The sequence below is a fragment of the Ochlerotatus camptorhynchus genome, unplaced genomic scaffold (genome assembly GCF_037179485.1).
Source record: "Ochlerotatus camptorhynchus isolate MF236.1 unplaced genomic scaffold, CSIRO-AGI_Acam_v1.1 ptg000357l, whole genome shotgun sequence".
Lineage (NCBI taxonomy): Eukaryota > Metazoa > Arthropoda > Insecta > Diptera > Culicidae > Ochlerotatus > Ochlerotatus camptorhynchus.
Window position 1 is genome coordinate 3,204,117 of NW_027040845.1, and position 19,639 is coordinate 3,223,755.

The following is a 19,639-nucleotide window of genomic DNA, read 5'->3' on the forward strand; positions in this document are numbered from 1 at the left end:
TCGCACTTCACCACCTACAAAGTTTAATTGCCAAAAAGCTGCACCATTCTGCCCGACACTCTGCGAGACCGGAACGGAAGGCACTAATTAATGTGCTTACGGAGTGGAAACAAATGACTATTACGACGACGACGACGACGACTGATGGCAAAGAGCAGAAGCGGAACAATATTCTGGATTATGACACTAGTAACTACAGTGCGTACTCTCAGTCTATCTAGCTGCGTTTGTCCTTTCCGTCTCTGTGACTTGCCATTACAGTATAGTGGCTCTTATTTCGGTTCACCCCGGATTCGACATCCGACTGCTAACTAAATAGTGCCCAAACGTATCGGTGGCACCAGGCGGATCGTCGGCACGGTCGGAAATTTACAGTCCATGTGCGATGAAAGTTATTCTGCAATTAGTTTTAACTGTAATACCGAGCTTTATCCGGACCGAAGCCATCGTTGGCGACGATGGTTCATCGAAGAGAGTCGAAGCGGCTAGCAGCAGAAGGCATCGCTTGTCCAGTTACGAGCGGGATTTAGTGGTAAAATTTGCAAATGTGGATTAGATTTAAATCTTCGAGTTATTGCTTCTAATGTGAATGTAGCACCGAACAGAACATAGTTCCGGAAAATTTATAACAATACACACCTTTGTAATTGCAAAACGTATCTGGCAGATAGACGCAATAGAAGCTGCAGACTACCCGGCCGAGATCCACGTGGTCACAACCAAGGATGGCTACATTCTCAAATTGCATCGCATTCCGGATCCGGCTCTTCAAAAGGACGCAGACTATTCGGCAGAACAATTGGCCCCGTCTTCGTCGAACAACCAGCTGGACGGTTTCCGAGGTGTGGTTCTGCTAATGCATGGACTATTTTCGACGGCGGCTGATTTCGTTGTCACTGGTCCGGAAAGTGGTCTTGCCTTTGTGCTGGCCGACGCCGGGTACGACGTGTGGATGGGCAATGCACGTGGCACGCGCTTTTCACGAAAGAACCTAAACCTCAGCCCGAAGGATGCTGCTTTCTGGGACTTCAGGTACGTGTCGCCGTCGGTGATGATGGCAAGGGCTGATTTTACAAATTTCCCAGAGTTGAGGGAAATTCACGGTAATGATTCATAAAATTGAACCCTGTTTGAAAGGGTCAGTTCCCACAGCCATGTAAAGACATTATTGGCTATTTTCAAAACACAGTTCGATGAAAGAAGCTATCATCTAGCATCCAAAACGATAAACTCGTTAGGAAACGTTTGTGTAGCCGGGTTATTAACGGAAGAGAAAGTCGATGAAGAGAATCGATTGGTCCTTTATTGCATTGTTCGAGTTGAATTGACTTATTAAAGCCAATTCGTTGGCTAAGGTCCAATATGTGCTTTCCCGAGTAACATTGCAAATTTTATCGTCGTTTTATAGCATTCTACAAGTCTAAATCATGGTCTACAGAACCCTTATAAAACAAAAATTGTTACTTGGGTTAGCAGACTAATGGATTGACTAGAAAATTGGAGTAAACCTCGGTTTTCCACTTTGATCATGATCTGTTTTCACCCAAAACCTAAATATCCCCTACATCGAATGAGAAGCTCTGATGGCTTCTAACAGGGAATCGAAACACAGAGAGCAAGCTACAATCTAGACAAATCATTTGCGACGATTGTCATGAAGTCATGACAAACTCTCTGCAACATAGCTTGATCGGAACGGTGGAAGGAGTTAAAATTGTGGATGATGCATTGGCGTGCACAGGGTGGGGCAAGGTGGGGCAATTGCCCCACCTTTTATAAATAAATATATTACCTGAAAATTGCACCACAAAGGTGCATGAAGGCACAAACTTCAAGGAAATTTTTTGGTCAAAAAATTGCACCACATTCCTGGTGTAATTTTTTTTTTTCAAGGTTGTTCATGGAGGGTTAAAAGAAAAGGGTAAATTTAAGGTTGACAAAAATCACCTTCGTGGTAGTAAATCGAAGAAAAAGCTTTTTATTGAATATTTATGGTGTAAAAATATCATCAAGGTGGTGCATGGAGGGACTAATCAAAATGAACATCTCTGGTTCTAAAATTGAATCGTGCTAAAAATTTGGAGGTGCACATTTATCTGAAAATTTCTGGTGGAAAGTTCGCAACACTGTGGTGAATGTAATAGCAAGATTTATTAATTTTTCTGGTGCATAATTTGCATCGTTCTGATGAATGCAAGCTTCATTGAAAATGTATGGTGGAAAATTTGCACTACTCTGGTGCATGAAGAGGCAAAGCCTGAAGGTGCATGGTGAAACAAACTTCACTGACAATTTTTGGTGCACCGTTTTGGTGAATGGAGGAGCATGCTCAATTGAAAATTTCTGGTGCAAAATTTGCATCGCTCTGATTAATGAAATGAACAGAAAATTTCTGATGGAAAACTTGCACTAGTCTGGTAAATGAAGGCACAAGCTTTATTTAAAATTAAGCTAAATTGTAAATTTCTGGTGGAAAATCTGCACCGTTGTGGTGAACAGATAGGCAAGCTTTTCAGATTTTTTTGTTTTTAAATTTGCATTCTTCTGCTAAATAGAGAAACAAGTTTTAATAATAATTTCTGGTGTAACATATGCACCATTCTGATAATTGGAGGAAAGCTGCTTTACTGAAAAAATCCGAAAATAGGGGCAAACTTTATTTGGTGGAAATCCTACAACATTCTGATGATAGGAGAAGCCAGCTATATTGAAAATGTTTGGTGGAAAATGGAAAAAGGAAATCTGCACCAATTAGAAGATTGGAGAAGCAATTTTTATTGAACATTAACGGTGGAAAATTTGCATCGTTCTGCTCAATTGAAATTTTCTGGTGTAAAATTTTCTGGTGGCAAGTTTGTATTGAAAATTTCTGGTGTAAGATTTGCAACATTCTTCTGCATGGAAGGGCAAGCTGAACTGAAAATTCCTGATGTAAAACAGTTCTGGTGAATGGAAGGGCAAGCTTTATTGAACATTTCTGGTAGAAAAACTACGACGTTTTGGTGGATGGACGGACAACTTAAACTTGACTTCAGAGAAGAACCTCATGGGTATTAAATTCTGAGGATTGTTCCAAAAGAAAAGCTTTCTGGGGATGATTCCATGAAAATTCTGCGAATGATTTTTAGTGAATCTTGCAGATAGTTCCAAGATAATTTCGAAAAGAATACCGAGAGAATCAAATTTTGATTGAAATTACAAAGGTATGTTGAGGAAAATTTCAAGGAAATTCCGAGGATAATTTCAAGCTCATTTTTGGAAGAATTTCTGGAGAATACAGAGGAAATTCTTCTGAAACTTTAGGAGAATTTCTGTTCCAAGGTGTTCTGAGAAAAAAAGGTCTAAAATATTCCGAGAAGAACCTCAAGCACACAGAAAAATCTATTGTCGAAACAAACATATTTGAGGTAAATTTAAACGTAAACTCTGTTTGTTCTGGCCACAAAAATAAAATAGGTTCATTTCAAACGTATTCCATGTTAGAAGTCATGTGATATCGATGTTTAAAATAAAAATAATGCTACGTTTATTTTAAAAATATTCGTGTTGAAAATAAACTTAAATATTTTTGTATGATTTGACAACTATGGGAACAAAAATAAATATTTTTATTTTAAACATGCTGTTCATTTTTAAAACAAACAAACATACTTTTAAATTACTTTAGAAGGTATTTGAATGCACTATAAAACAAAATAATTCGAAAAAATATCTGCAGACTGGTGCATCTAAATTCCAGCCAGTTTTCGGAGTCGATTAAGGGTGGTCTGTAGGTAGTGGCATCCTGGTCCGGGATCAAATAAGGTGCCTCCACGGTATCGGCTTCTTTCTACGGGGAAGGGGGAGGAACCGGAATAGATTCAAAATCAATTTCGGGTTTTCGTTTTTTTTTTCGATGTGATGGGGGAGGGTCAAATGACGATCGGCGAAACGATGGAGTGACGTTGAATTGTGGGGTTTCGCCTCAGGCTCCGCTGGTTTTGTCGAGCTGGAACATTATTTGGATGATGGCCTAGATGGGTGGGTCGTTTTCGGTTGAGTTCCGAGGAATAGCAGGAGCTACATTCTGCCGAATGTAAACAAGAAAAAAAGGTGAAGGCATGACACGCTAAAAATAGTTTACTCAAATCATATATTGTTGAAATAAACATGCTTTTGAATTTAATAAAAAAATACATATTTTTGATGCAAACATGTTTTCAATTTACTTTGAATGATTAATATGTTTATAGAATGAACATTTATATTTTTGATTTAAATGAACAAAATTAGTTTCCGTTAGGATATTGAATTCTTAGGACAGTTCTAAAATATTTCTTGGTAGAATTCAAAGAAAATTCTGCGGATAATTTGTAGTGCATCCTGCAGATAGTTCCAAGATAATTTCAAAAAGAATACCGAGAAAAATTTGGAGTGGGGATTTTACGCAAAATTTAAAGCGAATTCCGAGGATAATCTCAAGCTCATTCCGGGAAAAATTTCTGAAACTCTAAACGAATTTCAGTTTTAAGGTGTTCTGACAAAAAACATGAAGAGTTCTAAATATAATTCCAGTGGACTTCTGAGAAGAATTCCAAAAGAGCTCCGAATCCGAAAAAAAAACCCTTAAGGATATTGAATTCTGAGGACAGTTCCAAAGGATTTCTGGGGAGTATTCCAAGAAAATTCTGCGAATAATTTCTAGTGAATCCTGCAGATAGTTCAAAGATAATTCTGAAAAGAATACCGAGAAAAATTGGATGTTGAGTGAAATTTCAAAGGGATTTTGAGGAAAAATTCAAGGGAGTACCGATAATTTCTAGCTCATTCCGGGAATAATTTCTGGACAGTACTGAGGAAATTCTTCTGAAACTCTAAGGGAATTTCAGTTCCGATGTGTTCTGAGTAAAAGTCAAGAAGAGTTCTAAAAATAATTCCAGATGACTTGTGAGAAGAATTTCAAAAGAGCTAATTGAGTTCTAAAAATTTCGAAAAGAACTTCAAGGTATTCTGAGGATGGACTTTTTCGCAACTCTACAAAGGTTGAAGGCCGGTGCCAGTGGTGTAGTGGTAAGCGTGACTGCTTTCTAATACCACAATGGGTCTGGGTTCAATCCCAGCCGAGGTCGGTGGGATTTTTCTGAGGCATAAAAATCTCTGGTCACGTCTTCCTTCGGAAGGGAAGTAAAGCCGTTGGTCCCGGCCCTTGTGTTGTTGAATGGGTGCGATATCCTACGCAGGTGTGGAAGCTGCCTTCCTGCACATTCGATTGCCGTCAATGGATGGCAATCGATGTCCGTCGGTGATTGGCACTAGATTGCGGAACAGAGACCGACGTTAAATAAAGGACAGAAGAAGACAAAGGTTGAAGATGCTTTTGGATTCGCTAATTGAAAAGTGGGTATAAGTCTGCTATTTATTAATTTTATCTAGACGAATGTGTCATTGGGACGGTACTAATGGATATTTTTGGTCGCTATTGAAAATTTAGTCGATTGCTGAATTTATCTATGGACCCAAAATTGGGGCCATTTAGATCGACATTACATCCATTTCCCGTATATTGATAATGATCGGCCGAAGGAAACATTCGTGGGTGTGGAAAACAGACGCGGCGACCATCTTCAATACCATTGCTGAGGTCCTGACAGCGATGCAGATTTCTTGGGAGCAGGTGATGGTAGTATCTTTTGACGGTGCCAGCACAATGGCTGGCAGAACTGCTAGAGTACAAGCCAAGTGCAAGGACAAAAACAACCATATACTTTTATGAAGAGCTTTGAGTGTGTTGGTTTATTTCCTTTTAATTCCGTTATAATTGCTTATCTTTTGACAGATACGCGTATTCCATCTCCTTCTTGAAGACTTCATCGTTGCCAAGTACTCAACACCACCGATCAAGATTGGATTGATCAAGAGCAATATACTGTTTGTTCACTGCTATGCGCACCGTTTGAACCTTGTACTTGTCGAAGCAGTGTGCATGCGAAAGGAGAATTGGTCATTCATGTCGGTTTGTCGGTGCTATCACTACCATCTGACGTGACTTCAGCTGAATCCAGCCACCAAGGCAACAACGTTGCAGCAAATGCATCATTTCGGTTAAAGCCCTAATATCGCAACCATTTGACGAACCGATCATCATCGACATCGACATTAAATTGCAAATTTCCATTGGCTGTCTGAAAGCAGTTTGCGTTAAGGAGGGTGAACCACCACCGGAGCAAAAAATAAATAGAATTAGCTAAATTGAACAGTAGGGAAATAGTGGGAGGTGGACAGCACCATCCACCACATACTTTGGAGTACTCCCCATCCCCAGATTAAATGCACCATATAAAAAAATGCCCCTCCTTAACAAGATTCCTGTGCACGCTAGTGATGAGCTTTATTGAAATAAGTTGTAGCATTGCCAGGTGAAATCTGCCAGAAAAAGCCAAAAGTAGTAATCCTATATGTAGAGATTCGCGGAAGCGGCCATCATGAGTCAATCGAGCAGCGAGAACTGTCAAAATGTGAGCCAAACCAGCATTCTCATTAGAAATATTCAGAGGATTTCATATTAAGTTGAAAAGTATTGTAATCGGGGTAAAATTAGACCTTTACACCACCGCCGCTGACTTTTTTCCACAAGCCGCCGCCGCCGATGATTTTGAGTCGGCGCGCCGCCATGGTTAATTTTGACACTCTGCCGTTATAATTTTTATATTGGCAACGATGGCTTTAAAATACTTCTAAATTTCAGAATATCTCAAACTGCATCAAATTGGATAATAAAACAAGCATGTTTAACTTTAATACGCATAAGAAAATCAATATTTTTCATTGGTGGAAAAAGTGCCTAGGACCATAATGCAAATGAATGGAAGAAAATACGTTCCAGATACATTTTGGTTGAATCTAGCATGTTTTCGATTTTAACGTTCTTGTATAAGATTTGACGTTGACAGGCTGAAATTAACAGGTTGCTTAGACAGGGGAAAAGTTGGCTTCGGCAATACCTTAACCTATTATCGCCAGGGGGTAAACAACGTCCTTGAGAGCTCAATTTTGGCATGTGGATACATTGTGTTTCAGAGCCACTATTGGCCAAATTTGAGTGCTCTAGGACTTTGTTTACCCCCTGACGATAGTAGGTTAAGGTATTGCCGAAGCCAACTTTTCCCCTATTCCATTCTCATGCTGGATTAAAATGCGTGTCGAGCAGGGTGCTTTATTTTGAAAAAAAAAGATAAATTTCTGATAGGCCACCCTCTAGTTTGATTCAATACCTCAAAATATGAGTATATGCAAAACATGATAAAGATTTATGAAGGTTTCGAGGTCACGCCAATGGAATGAAGTTTGTATGGATATTTCGATGAATTACTATGGGAAATTATTGAGATTCACTTACATTGCTCCAACTTTGGTTGTAACTGTCAAAACGATGAAAAAAAATGATTTGTTGTTGTCATGCCAACGCTTAATAAGCTTGTAATTGTTGTGATGACATTGGTGCTGTTGTCTTGCACATTGTTTTTAGTAATCCAGAACTGGAAATCATGAGAAGATAAGGGCTTGTTATCCTCTGCTGTCCGAAGAAGTTGTTTCCACTCTACTCGATCCATGGTCAGTAGACCTGTTCATTTTAAACGAAATGTTCGGAATGTAACGGGTCAACCGTGATTACTGTTCGTCATGTTAATTTGTACTTCTGTGTAAATTTTCAGCAAAATCGGTGATGATTTTGAGGTGCTTCAAGTTAATTTTATGTTTTTAAGGTAATTCACGGCTTACAATATTTGTATCTCGAGACTGAAATAACGAAAACTGCTGTAACAACTTTCATAGCAAAGTTTAATGTGTCATGTATCAACTTTGTGACCAAAGGTTGACTATTAGAAGTGATTTTATTGAAGTTTGACTTAGTTTCATGCTCGAAGATATCTTAAAAAGTGAAGAATTTTAAAGTATTTGTTCTACGAATTTTCCACCCGTATGATATAAAAATGTGTAGTGTACGGCATAATGTTCCTCATATTGTTCTAGAAGTTTCATTCCAACATAGTTTTCGTGTATATTTCATAGATTGAGAAATAAAAATCAGAAAAGAGGCCGTTTTAGCTAAAATTCACAAGACAACAGAACCAATAAAAGTCAATTAGATTGACAGAACATAGTTGCATTGCTTTTCAATGACGACCGATGACTGTTTCATTGATATATGATTTTTTCATAAATATGAATCCTCAGTAGACGTGTTTTTTATCAAAGGCAAGTGTCACTCGAGCCATTCAAAATATTCGTTATTTTATAAATTGCTGTTATGGTTCGAGTGACACTTGCCTTTGATAAAAAAACACGTCTACTGAGGATTCATATTTATGAAAAAATCATATATCAATGAAACAGTCATCGGTCGTCATTGAAAAGCAATGCAACTATGTTCTGTCAATCTAATTTACTTTTATTGGTTCTGTTGTCTTGTGAATTTTAGCTAAAACGGCCTCTTTTCTGATTTTTATCTCTCAATCTATGAAATAAACACGAAAACTATGTTGGAATGAAACTTCTAGAACAATATAAGGAACATTATGCCGTACACTACACATTTTTATATCATACGGGTGGAAAATTCGTAGAACAAATACTTTAAAATTCTTCACTTTTTAAGATATCTTCGAGCATGAAACTAAGTCAAACTTCAATAAAACCACTTCTAATAGTCAACCTTTGGTCACAAAGTTGATACATGACACATTAAACTTTGCTATGAAAGTTGTTACAGCAGCTTTCGTTGTTTCAGTCTCGAGATACAAATATTATAAGCCGTAAATTACCTTGAAAACATAAAATTAACTTGAAGCACCTCAAAATCAACACCGATTTTGCTGAAAATTTGCACAAAAGTTCAAATTAACATGACGAACAGTAATCACGGTTGACCCGTTACATTCCGAACATTTCAATTAAAATGAACAGGTCTAAATGGTCACACTTCGCCAACATCGTAGTCTCCGAAGGGTCAGCAGGTCACCTTCCACTTGGTCGATCCACCTTGCCCGTTGCGCACCTCTTCTTCTTGTTCCTGTTGGGTCGCTTTCTAGAACCATTTTCACTGGGTTGTCGTGCGACATTCTTACGACATGCCCAGCCCACCGTAGTCGCCCAACTTTTGCAATGTGGACGATGGATGGTTCTCCCAGCAGCTGGTGCAATTCGTGGTTCATTCGCCTCCTCCACGTTCCCGTCATCCATCTGCACTCCACCGTAGATGGTACGCAACACCTTCCGTTCGAAAACACCAAGGGCGCGTTGGTCCTCCACGAGCATAGTTCAGGACTCATGGCCGTAGAGGACCACGGGTCTAATCAGCGTCTTGCAGACAGTTAACTTCGTGCGGCGGCGAATTTTATTCGACCGGAGCGTCCTCAGGAGTCCAAAGTAAGCACGATTCCCTGCCATAATGCGACTATGAATTTCTCTACTGGTATCATTTTCGGCGGTCACCAGTGAGCCCAAATAAACGAACTCATCGACTACCTCGACTTCGTCACCATCAATCTGAACTCGAGGTGGGAGGCTAACATTGTCGTCCCTAGAACCTCTTCCTTTCATGTATTTTGTCTTTGATGCGTTGATGGCAAGTCCAATCCGCCTAGCTTCAGCCTTGAGTCTGATGTACGATTCCACCATTGTCTCAAAGTTCCGTGCCATGATGTCAATGTCATCGGCAAAGCAAAGAAGCTGGATGGATTTCCTGAAGATCGTGCCACTCGTGTCTATCCAAGCTCTTCTGATCACACCTTCTAACGCGATGTTGAATAGCAGACACGAAAGTCTATCACCTTCGAGATTCAAAGGGACTCGAGAGTGTCCCCGATACTCAAACAACGCACATCACTCGATCCATCGTCGCCTTGACCAATCGCGTCAGATTATCCGGAAATTCGTACTCGTGCATAATCTGCCATAGCTGACCTCGATCGATTTTGTCGTATGCGGATTTGAAATCGATGAACAAATGATGTGTGGGCACGTTGTATTCGCGACATTTCTGCAGAACCTGCCGAATCGCGAAAATTTGGTCCGTGGTAGCGCGAGCACCCATGAATCCCGCCTGGTATTGCCCGACGAACTCTGTTGTAAATGATGCCTGGCGGCGGCATAGAATTTGGGAGAGTACCTTGTAGATGGCGCTCCGCAGTGTGCTCGCGTGGTAGTTGCAGCAATCCAACTTGTCGCCTTTTTTTGTAGATTGGGCATACGACACCTTCCATCCACTCCTCCCAAAACTTGGCAATTACCCAGAGCAGCGCTCCAGCCAGTGCTTCACCACCGTATTTTAATAGCTCACTTGGTAATTGATCTACACCAGTTGCTTTGTTGTTCTTCAGCCGACCGATCTCCACACACTAAGATTTTTTACAGGAGTCAGTATTTTTTTACTGGGTTTTTGAATTACTGAAAAAGTCGGTAAAAATTCAAATGACCGTTATCCGTAAGGAATCAATGAAATCGACCAATTTAATTTTCTATCATTAAATGGGGTTAACAGAAATAAGTATGTACAAGTTCAGAACAAATTTTCTCATTAATAAATTTTCCACAGATTTTTAAAATTTTACCGAACAGTTCCGCAATTCAAAAACTCGGTAAAACCGTACTGACTCGATTAGTGTGCACCTCAACTTCTTGAAGATACGGGGCCGGTAGCCTGTCGTCTTCTGCGCGTGCTCCAAGGTCTGTTGCCGTGCCACCTTCGTTTCATGCTACATTACCGTTGAGGTGCTCGTTTTAGTACTGCTTCCACCTCTCAATCACCTCACACTCGTTCGTGGGAAGGTTACCGTCCAAGTCCTTGCACATATCGGCTTGCGGCACGTAGCCTTTGCGCGAACTATTTAGCTTCTCGTAGAACTTCCGTGTGTCGTTTACGCGGTACAGATTTTCCATCGTCTCGCGATCTCGGTCTTCCTGCTGACGCTTCTTCCTTCGGAAAACCGAGTTTTGTCTGTTCCGCGCTTGTCTGTATCGCTCCATATTCAATCTCGTGTGGTGTTGCAGCATTCTCGCCCGTGTTGCATTCTTCTCCTCTACTACTAGTTTGCATTCGCCGTCAAATCAGTCATTTCTTCGGCCCGGGATCGCAGTGCCACTGCAGCAGTACTACCTATGGCGGAACGGATGTCAAGAGAAGCTGCGCCAAGCTGCTCTTCCGTGGGTAGTGCAACTTCCAGCTTTCACTCTACTCAAAACTGAAATGCAGAAAAAATATAACAAAATGATACACTCTTTGCACACTGTCAAACATCATTGCACACAAAATCAACTTTGTTCAAATCAAACAAAAATACTAGCCCATCTGGTGGCTGATGGGACAAGCTTCTAAGAAAATTCTATTACAGCGAACCATATTACTTTAATCACAAACGAAGTGTATAATTTTGTCATTTTTTATGCATTTCAGTTTTGAGTAGAGTGAAAGAGATAGAACCAAAACATTCTAGTACATTTGGTGAAAATGCTATTACAATCCAGTAGTAGCAACCGGTGGAAACTAAAGATTTTAAATTGGCTCACTACTTGACTAGCCTATTGGTCCCAAGCAAATCGATTAACGCACCCCATTCTAGTCAAAATTCCTGTACTACACAATGTTTGTTTTGATTCGCTATGAAAGGTTGACAGATAAAATGAGGGGTTCGTGGATTTTCCTATGTTTCGAGGGGTGCATCGATTAGCTTGGGACCGAAGATAGTACCAGAGCTGAGCCAAAAAGTTTAGCTCGTTTCTTCGGGACCTTCTGGTCTTAGAGTTACCTCTATGGTAGTAGCATAGAGGTAACTCTAAGACCACTGGGTCCCGAAGAAAATCATTATTATTTTTGACTCACTCAGTACCAGAACAACGGTCCCAAGCAGTCCCAAGCTATTTCACTCACCCCTGCATGTTCTGCATGAATCCACACACCCCTGATGTAGAGTCGGTGTATAATGAGTCACGCCAAGAGTGAAGCCAAGTCTACCTATTGAACTGTCAAACCGGCTACCTATCGTACAAAGTAAACAAGCATTACGATGCTATGAAAGGTCCACGAAAGGTATTGCAATTAAATATAAAATATAATCGAAGAAATGATCATATACACGCAGTGAGCATTACATTTGTCATGCGATACGTTTTGTAATGATCAGTAATGACAATTTCTACTATTTTTCTTTAAGATAATTCGACAAAATCACTGATATAATGATTTACTACAGCCGTTAATTTTTTTCCTCGCTAGAAGTCATTTGAAGTTGATGCAGAAGTCCTCTGTTGCCAAGTTAAAATAAAGGGAATCTTTCAAAAACCGTGTTGCGAGTTCAACTGTTTTTCTCTTGGCGTGACTCATTATACACCGACTCTACCCTGATGTTATCTGTCAAACTTTCATAGCGAATCAAAACAAACATAGTGTAGTAATAGAATTTCAACTAGAATAGGGTACGTTAATCGTTTGCTTGGCACCAATAGGCTACTAAAGTGGTGAGCCAATTTAAAATCGTTAGTTTCGTATTGATTGTTGGTAGTAGTGTTGCCATGTGGTACACTGAAAAATTGCAAAAGCAGGTTCGTTACTGGGGGGAGGTGACTGTCAAATACGAACAATCGTTGCCTACCTCGCATAACTGGTTCCAAACGACAACAAAGCCATAAGCAACGATGGTTTGTTTATGTTTGGAACCACACAATTTACATAGAGAAAATCAATGAGCATAAACAGGTGAGGCCCAGTATATTTGTCGTCTCTTTCATTCTCCAGCTGATAAAATGGATGACGAAGTTTGACGTCATACTCCTTCAACCGTTTGAACAGCAGGAGAACGAAAGAGATGACAAACTCAATAAGCCTTACACATTTGCATCTCATTGATGGATTTTCAGTAGGCCGATTTGGCTGCACATCCCGCCCCTGGTTCGTTACAAAAGTTTTCGAGCCGCTCAGTCTGTCACATCGTTTGTGGCGGTAGTGAGAAGATGTCAACAAAGGCAAGAAAGTCCATATTTTTCAAGAAAAAATACTTGAAATTTTAAAGTAATCGAGTCCGCACTACTCAGATTGCAATTCCGCTTTTTTTTTTAATAGATCCTATGTTTATTTGTCGTTCAAAATATCGATCAGCTTGAATCACTTTCAACCGCGAACTGAGCGGTGGATTTGCAATATTCATAGAGTAGAGTTTTCATAAAGTTACATAAGAAATTTCCCGTTTTAATTTTTCCTCTGAGATATATCCCAAATTAAAACAGAGGATCAAGCGTGTCCACTCTCCCCTACTTTCTTCCGGTGAAGGTCAGCAAAATTCACACCTTCACTTCACAGACAGCCGGATTGTTCTTTCCGTTCCAATGCATGTGCTCGATAAGCGTTCATTCCGAGAAGGCGACAGGACACGACGAAATTATTTCTGCATTTAATTTCGCATTATTAAATCCAAATGAGCGCACGTTCCGCGTACTCCACCTTTTCGCCATTCCAAGGCAAGAAGATGGCATTATCCTTTACGTGCGCTCGATGGCGAAGATGGGTAGCGAAACGAAATAAATAGGAATAAATTAATTACCATCTGGTTGCTTCAAGTGGGAGCTTTGGATAACCGTTTCCAGCCGCCGCCATCAGGACTGGTTAACGGACGAACGGAGCAATACGTGCTTCGGACGATGCTTTAGCTTCTGGTTAAAAATTATCGCTTCGCTTCCAATTGCATACCATAATTAGGGGTAATTAACTTGGTCATTTTATCGTTTATCACGATGCTGCTTGGCCCCGGAATCGTTTGGCAACGATAGCTAAAATTTGATCTCAACCGTGCGCCTCCATTGAATTTCATGCTTTTACAGTTGGCACGAGATCGGCACCGGAGACCTGCCCGCCATCATCGACTACATTTTGCTGCAAACGAACCAGCGGAAGTTGTCCTTTGTCGGCCACAACCAAGGCGTAACGGCCCTGCTGGCGCTGCTTTCGGAGAAACCTAAATACAATCGCAAAATTACCATCGCTACCGGAATGGCCCCGATTGCCTATCTCGGCAACGGAAACAATCCAATCGTGAAGAGTCTGGCCAAATTCAACGATCAACTTTGGGTTAGCTTTAACCTCCATTCAATCCATTAGAAAGTTCTCATCACATTCTCCACACAGGTGACGCTCAGCTCGTTGAATATATTCGAGCTTACGCCGACGGAGAATGTTCTCCAATTCATCGGAAACATCATCTGTTCTGGAGATGCACCGACCCGGCAAGTCTGCACCGATTTGCTCGCAGAAATGTTCGGCTACTCATCAGAACAGGCCAAACTGTTGCTGCCCGGATTGCTGGACAATGCCCTGAGCGGGATTTCCACGAAACAGCTAGTACACTACGGACAATTGATTCAATCAAGTAAGTGGAACTCAAACAATCTCAGTCAACAATATCGATCCAAATTAATAAAAAATAACATTTCTAGGAAGATTTCAACAGTTTGATTACAAGAATTTTTTGACCAACATGCAGCGCTACAAACAGGCCAAACCATCGGAGTACAGTTTTGCCAAGGTGACCGTTCCGTTCACTTTGTTCTACGGTAGCAAAGACTTTTTGACTTCATCGGCGGTAATTATGAAATTGATTTTATTTAAAACAATTACATGCAGTATTTTGTCTCGGTTATTCAGGACTTTCAAAAACTAATTAAAAACCTGCCGAACGTTAAATCACAAATTGAGCTACCCGGGTGGAGCCACATGGATTTCATATACAACGCACAGGTGTACCTGAAAGTGTATGGCAAAATAATTGATGCAATGCGGAACGTAACCACATGAAATCTCTGTAAACCCTTTATTCCTAGTTCCAGATGAATGCCTTGTTCGCCAAACTAATAGCGAATTCGTTTATTATTCAGTTCCAACCTGGATCGGGTATCAAGATTGGGCCTGCTTGTTTTCTGACAAACGTCAGTTCAATCGTTTGTTTTTAAAACCCAGCTCAGGTTGAGGTTCGCACTGACAAAAAGTTCGGTTTCGCACTGGGTTGGAACTGGTTCCAACCCCGATAATAAACGAATTCGCTATAAGGCTGTGTTGCATAGGTTATAACTCCCTTGTCAACAAAAGTTAAGAAAAATGGCCTATTCTGCGCCGCTAGTGAGGTGAGGTGCAGGTGACTCGCTGTCACTAGGACCAAAAGTATTGTCACCTCATTTTAGGTGACTTTTCGTGCAAATGGAATGGTGGAGTCACCTCACATGAGGTGAGTATTGTCACCATACTAACAACAGCGTCAAAGTCACCTTCCCTCACTCGTGGTGCAGAATAAGCCTTTCTGTAACTATCTTTACTCCTTGCACCCATTTTCTCACTTTCGTACGAACCGTTTTTCCATACCAAATAAAAATTATGAAAAATACGGTTCGAACAAAAACAAGAGTATGGATGAAAATTCCATAAGAATCTGTCAGTCTGTGCGTGAAATGTGGCGAACTTTGTCTTATATCTTTACTCCACCGAAAAATCCCATAAGAAACTCGTTGGCGACCAAGTAGTAATCCCCGATTAGCATAGCAACCGAAGTTTTTTTTATAGCGATAAATAAAATGTTCACTTTGCAATAAAACTGTCAATAATTGCGTGGAGAGACGTCGACTCGACGGTGCTGTCAACTCTAATATACAATCAGGGTGCAAAATAAAATTGCCACGATTTTCCAGAATTTCAAAGGAAAATTTCCCGATTTTTTTAAGAAACCTTTCTTAATACGTTTCAAAATTTGCTACTTTGGGTTTCCGCCCCTCGGTGTCAAGTTAGTAAACAAAGCATGACTCTTTAGAGCGAGCGACCGTATCTTTGACCGTACCAATGAGTAAATAAGGCACATTTACCAACCTCTACCATAACGCTACTTGCGTACCGGGAGTTGCTATTTAGCACCTTGGGAAGTAGTGAGTTCATAAATTGAGCAACCAGGTAGTAACGCATCAGACGGTTGCTATTTTGAATAAACGTCAAAAGTTTGTTTTGCCGGTGTGGAAAACGGTAACTTAAATTATGACTCTGATATCAACGACCGGTGTGGAGAGGACTGATTAATCCAAAATGGAAACGCTGTGCGTAAGAAAAATAGTGCCGCAAATGGCAACGACTGGTACGGTTGCTCCGAGGGTTGCTCTTAGTAACGACAGTACAGTTCGTTTTTTCGTTACTCGTAAAGCCTAGTATACAGATCGAAGCGAAACGAAAATTGAGACACGCGAAAAATCATGAAATTTCGCTAGCGAAAAAGGTTGTGAAAAAATGTTTGTGGAACATTTTCCAGTTTCCTTTTTTCGCAGTTTATAGTTCATGTGAAACGAAATCGATCAGTTTACACCTCCGGTGAAGTGAAAATCTGACAGATACGCTCTCCCGAAACGTCAACTTTTCGCTTAGCTGCTGATCTTTTCGCGAGATGATCGTAGTGTGCTGTGCTCGAAGAAAGACATGGAAAATTTTCAGCCGTCAATTTTTGCTCCGTTTTTTCTCGACTTTTGTGAAGTTGTAATTTGATTTCGCTTATGCTCCCGCTCCAGAAATTTGTGGCATCGCGAGTGATAGTTTTTAAGTTCAGTTTATTTATGCGTTGTATGATTTTATGAGCGGTCACTTCGTGTTTGCGTCAAGGAGCAATTGACTATATTAAACCTGTGATCCCCGTAAGGCGGGTCTATGATCGGAACTACTACACCAAACGTGACAGAGCTGCTTGCAAAGGATTCACTTGGACTGATTTGGTGAGATTGTTCCTTTTTTTTTTGTATTTTACTTTTATCTATTTAAACTTAATTTCTATGAATCCGTAGCATTTGGAATCATTTGATTCGGATGAGACTTAACTTTCATCCTATGGATTTTAGACATCCTATTTTTTTTAGGAGACATCCTACTAAATACGTGACATCTACAAAGCAGGAATTGCTTTGATGATGGAAGTGTACACGCAGTACCAATATACATTTTATATCGGTAGTACGTGTATGCGGGGCGTGTTGTAAGTTCATGCATTGTTTCTTCTCATTGTAGACAGCGAATAACGAATAGCGAGCAAGGGCGCTATAACCTAGGCGAATACAGTATTCCCTCCGTATAGGTTACGTCCGCACACCGCTCTCTGTTGTCCTTCGACTGAGGTCGGCTGGATCGATTGAGGGATGGCAGTGGGTGGGCGGTGCCGTCCACGCTTGTACGGAGGGAGGACTGTACGCTCGAACACAAGGGGTAAATACCTGTGTTCCATCCCAGGAGATCGGACAACCAAGGAGTGTACATTAACTTTCTTAGCTCTGTCACTCCCAACGACTTATATAGCCTATTTTCAAATCCTGCATACGGAGCGGTTGGTACGGTATGTCCCCGCTCTTTGATTACCTGTGGATTAAATGTTAACCACTGTCTATACTTATTAAGTAGACATGGTAAACATTCACTTCCACAAAAATTAACTAAACGCTACACAGTAGGCCTGGCCGCTTTATTGTTTGTTTCACATCCTTGATGTGCAGCAGGCATTAATAATGACAAGAAAATGATAGATGTATTTCTATCATTTCCAGGATTCTTTCAAGTACTGGCTGTGTATGTGTAGACTAGACTAGACTAGACTAGCTGCTGATCTTTTCGCGAGCGCTGCAAGCGCGAAAAAAAAAATAAACGTAAGCGAAAAAGATGCGATCCACAAAATTAGATTTCGCTGGATCGTATCTGTTTACAGTTCAAAGCGAAGTGAAATATTTGCACATTGCGTTTTTCACGCAGGTGAAAAATGTAGTATTTTGTATGAGATTTTCGCTTCGCTTTGATCTCTATACAGGCCTTAAGCAGTTGAACCAGTTGAACTACGATGTTAAGCTGGGTTTAGACAAGGCAAGTCAAATGATCAACTCAGTTGAATTCAATTGGCTTGAAAAGTTGAGCCTGGTTTAACTTTTTTCAATTCAAGTGAGTTGATCAAGTCAGTTGAATGGCATGGTTTACACGTTCAATTCGCGTTCAAGTCAGTTGAATTCAACTGACTTGATCAATTGACTTGCCCTGTCTAAACCCAGCTTTAGGCGGTATTTTGCAGCTACACTGCATGTGCACCGGTAAAACGAAGTTTATTCCGCTTCCTGCGCCGTTCGTGTTTGACACTTTGCGAAACAGCAATTGGAGGAAAAACTCATGGTCGCCATGATCATGAGAAGCCTACCAAGCACGTTCAACATCCTGACTACCGCTTTGGAGAGCCGGTCGGACGAGGACCTGGAACTTGTCAAGCGGAAACTTCTGCATAAAGCCGCGAAGAAGGTTGGACAGGGCAACAGGAAGAAGAAAACGCTGGTCTGCCACTATTGCAAAAAGGCAGGCCACATGCAGAGGGAGTGTCGACAATTAATCCGGGACAACGAGAAGAAAACGAAGCCAGGAGAGCAGGGAAAGCCTTTACCGAAAAACGACGGAAATTTCGTATCGTTCGCGTTTCGGACCGGAAGATGCGAAGATGAAAATGGAGATGAAGACAAGCCTTGGATTGTGGACTCGGGCGCGAGCAGTCATACCGTCGCGAGCCGTGATTTTTTCTCGGAGCTGCATGAAAGTGACGTGAAACACGTTATACTGGGTTTAGACTAGGCAAGTCAAATGATCAACTCAGTTGAATTCAATTGGCTTGAAAAGTTGAGCCTGGTTCAACTTTTTTCAATTCAAGTGAGTTGATCAAGTCAGTTGAATGGCATGGTTTACACGTTCAATTCGCGTTCAAGTCAGTTGAATTCAACTGACTTGATCAATTGACTTGCCCTATCTAAACCCAGCTTTACACTTGCTGACGGGAAGCGGGCAATCGTCAAAGGAGAAGGACCCGGAGTGATTCAGTGCTATGATGACAAGAATAAGCAAACCGAGATGAAGCTGAGCAAGGCACTGTATACACCCACGCTGGCGATGAATCTTTTGTCTGCTCCGTCGCTAGCGCAAAATCACGCAACTGTTATTTTCGACATCAACGGTTGCCGGGTGATGCGGTGTCTGCAAACAGTCACCATGGCAACGCTCAAACAAGGTTTGTACTACTTGCTGGTTACTACTACTTGTGGTGATGGCTACGATACTGCTGTTGGGATTGAGAGCGAGCCAGACGACGTCGACGACAACGGCTGATCAATCGAGTTAATCCATAGAACGCGACGGCGATATCAATGTGAACATCGAACCACCAACTGAACTGAGACGATCCACGAGAGTCACCGGGGAATCCTGCCGAAACGTTACTCAGTGGTCACCAGGTCACCAGTATTACCACCGATGAACCCAGGAGCTATACCGATGCAATCCAATGTCCAGATGCAGAAGCGTGGTATTTCGCAATGAAGGAGGAGCTACAGTCGTTACTGGACAACCAAACACGGGAGTTAGTACCACTTCCCCCTGGAAGGAAGACCGTTGGGTGTAAGTGGGCCTTCAAGAAAAAAAACTCGATGAAAATGGCAACACAGTGCGACACAAGGCAAGGTTGGTCGCACAAGGATTAACACAAAAATATGGGACGGATTATGACGAGATATTCGCTACCGTTACTCGGCAAACTACTCTTCGTACTATCTAAACCATTGCCAGTCGGGATGACATCATAGA

The 19,639-nt window shown here is 41.1% G+C and overlaps 1 protein-coding gene across 1 annotated transcript; it reads left to right on the forward strand.

Moving 5' to 3' along the window:
- The first annotated feature begins 385 nt into the window (after nt 1-385).
- LOC135709256 (lipase 3-like) lies at nt 386-14,818 on the forward strand. The gene is made up of 6 exons (XM_065231556.1): nt 386-532; nt 668-1,032; nt 13,849-14,095; nt 14,153-14,393; nt 14,461-14,606; nt 14,669-14,818. Exons 1-6 carry the CDS (start codon nt 386-388, stop codon nt 14,816-14,818), a joined length of 1,296 nt encoding a protein of 431 aa, XP_065087628.1.
- The last annotated feature ends 4,821 nt before the right edge of the window (nt 14,819-19,639 follow it).

What these genes read in the sequence shown, in the direction of transcription:
- LOC135709256 (XM_065231556.1), top strand. Translation starts at nt 386, where the DNA reads ATGAAAGTTATTCTGCAATTAGTTTTAACTGTAATACCGAGCTTTATC. An exon ending in GTTACGAGCGGGATTTAGTG is followed by an intron (nt 533 to 667) that starts GTAAAATTTGCA and finishes CGTATCTGGCAG; the next exon opens with ATAGACGCAATAGAAGCTGC. An exon ending in GCTGCTTTCTGGGACTTCAG is followed by an intron (nt 1,033 to 13,848) that starts GTACGTGTCGCC and finishes ATGCTTTTACAG; the next exon opens with TTGGCACGAGATCGGCACCG.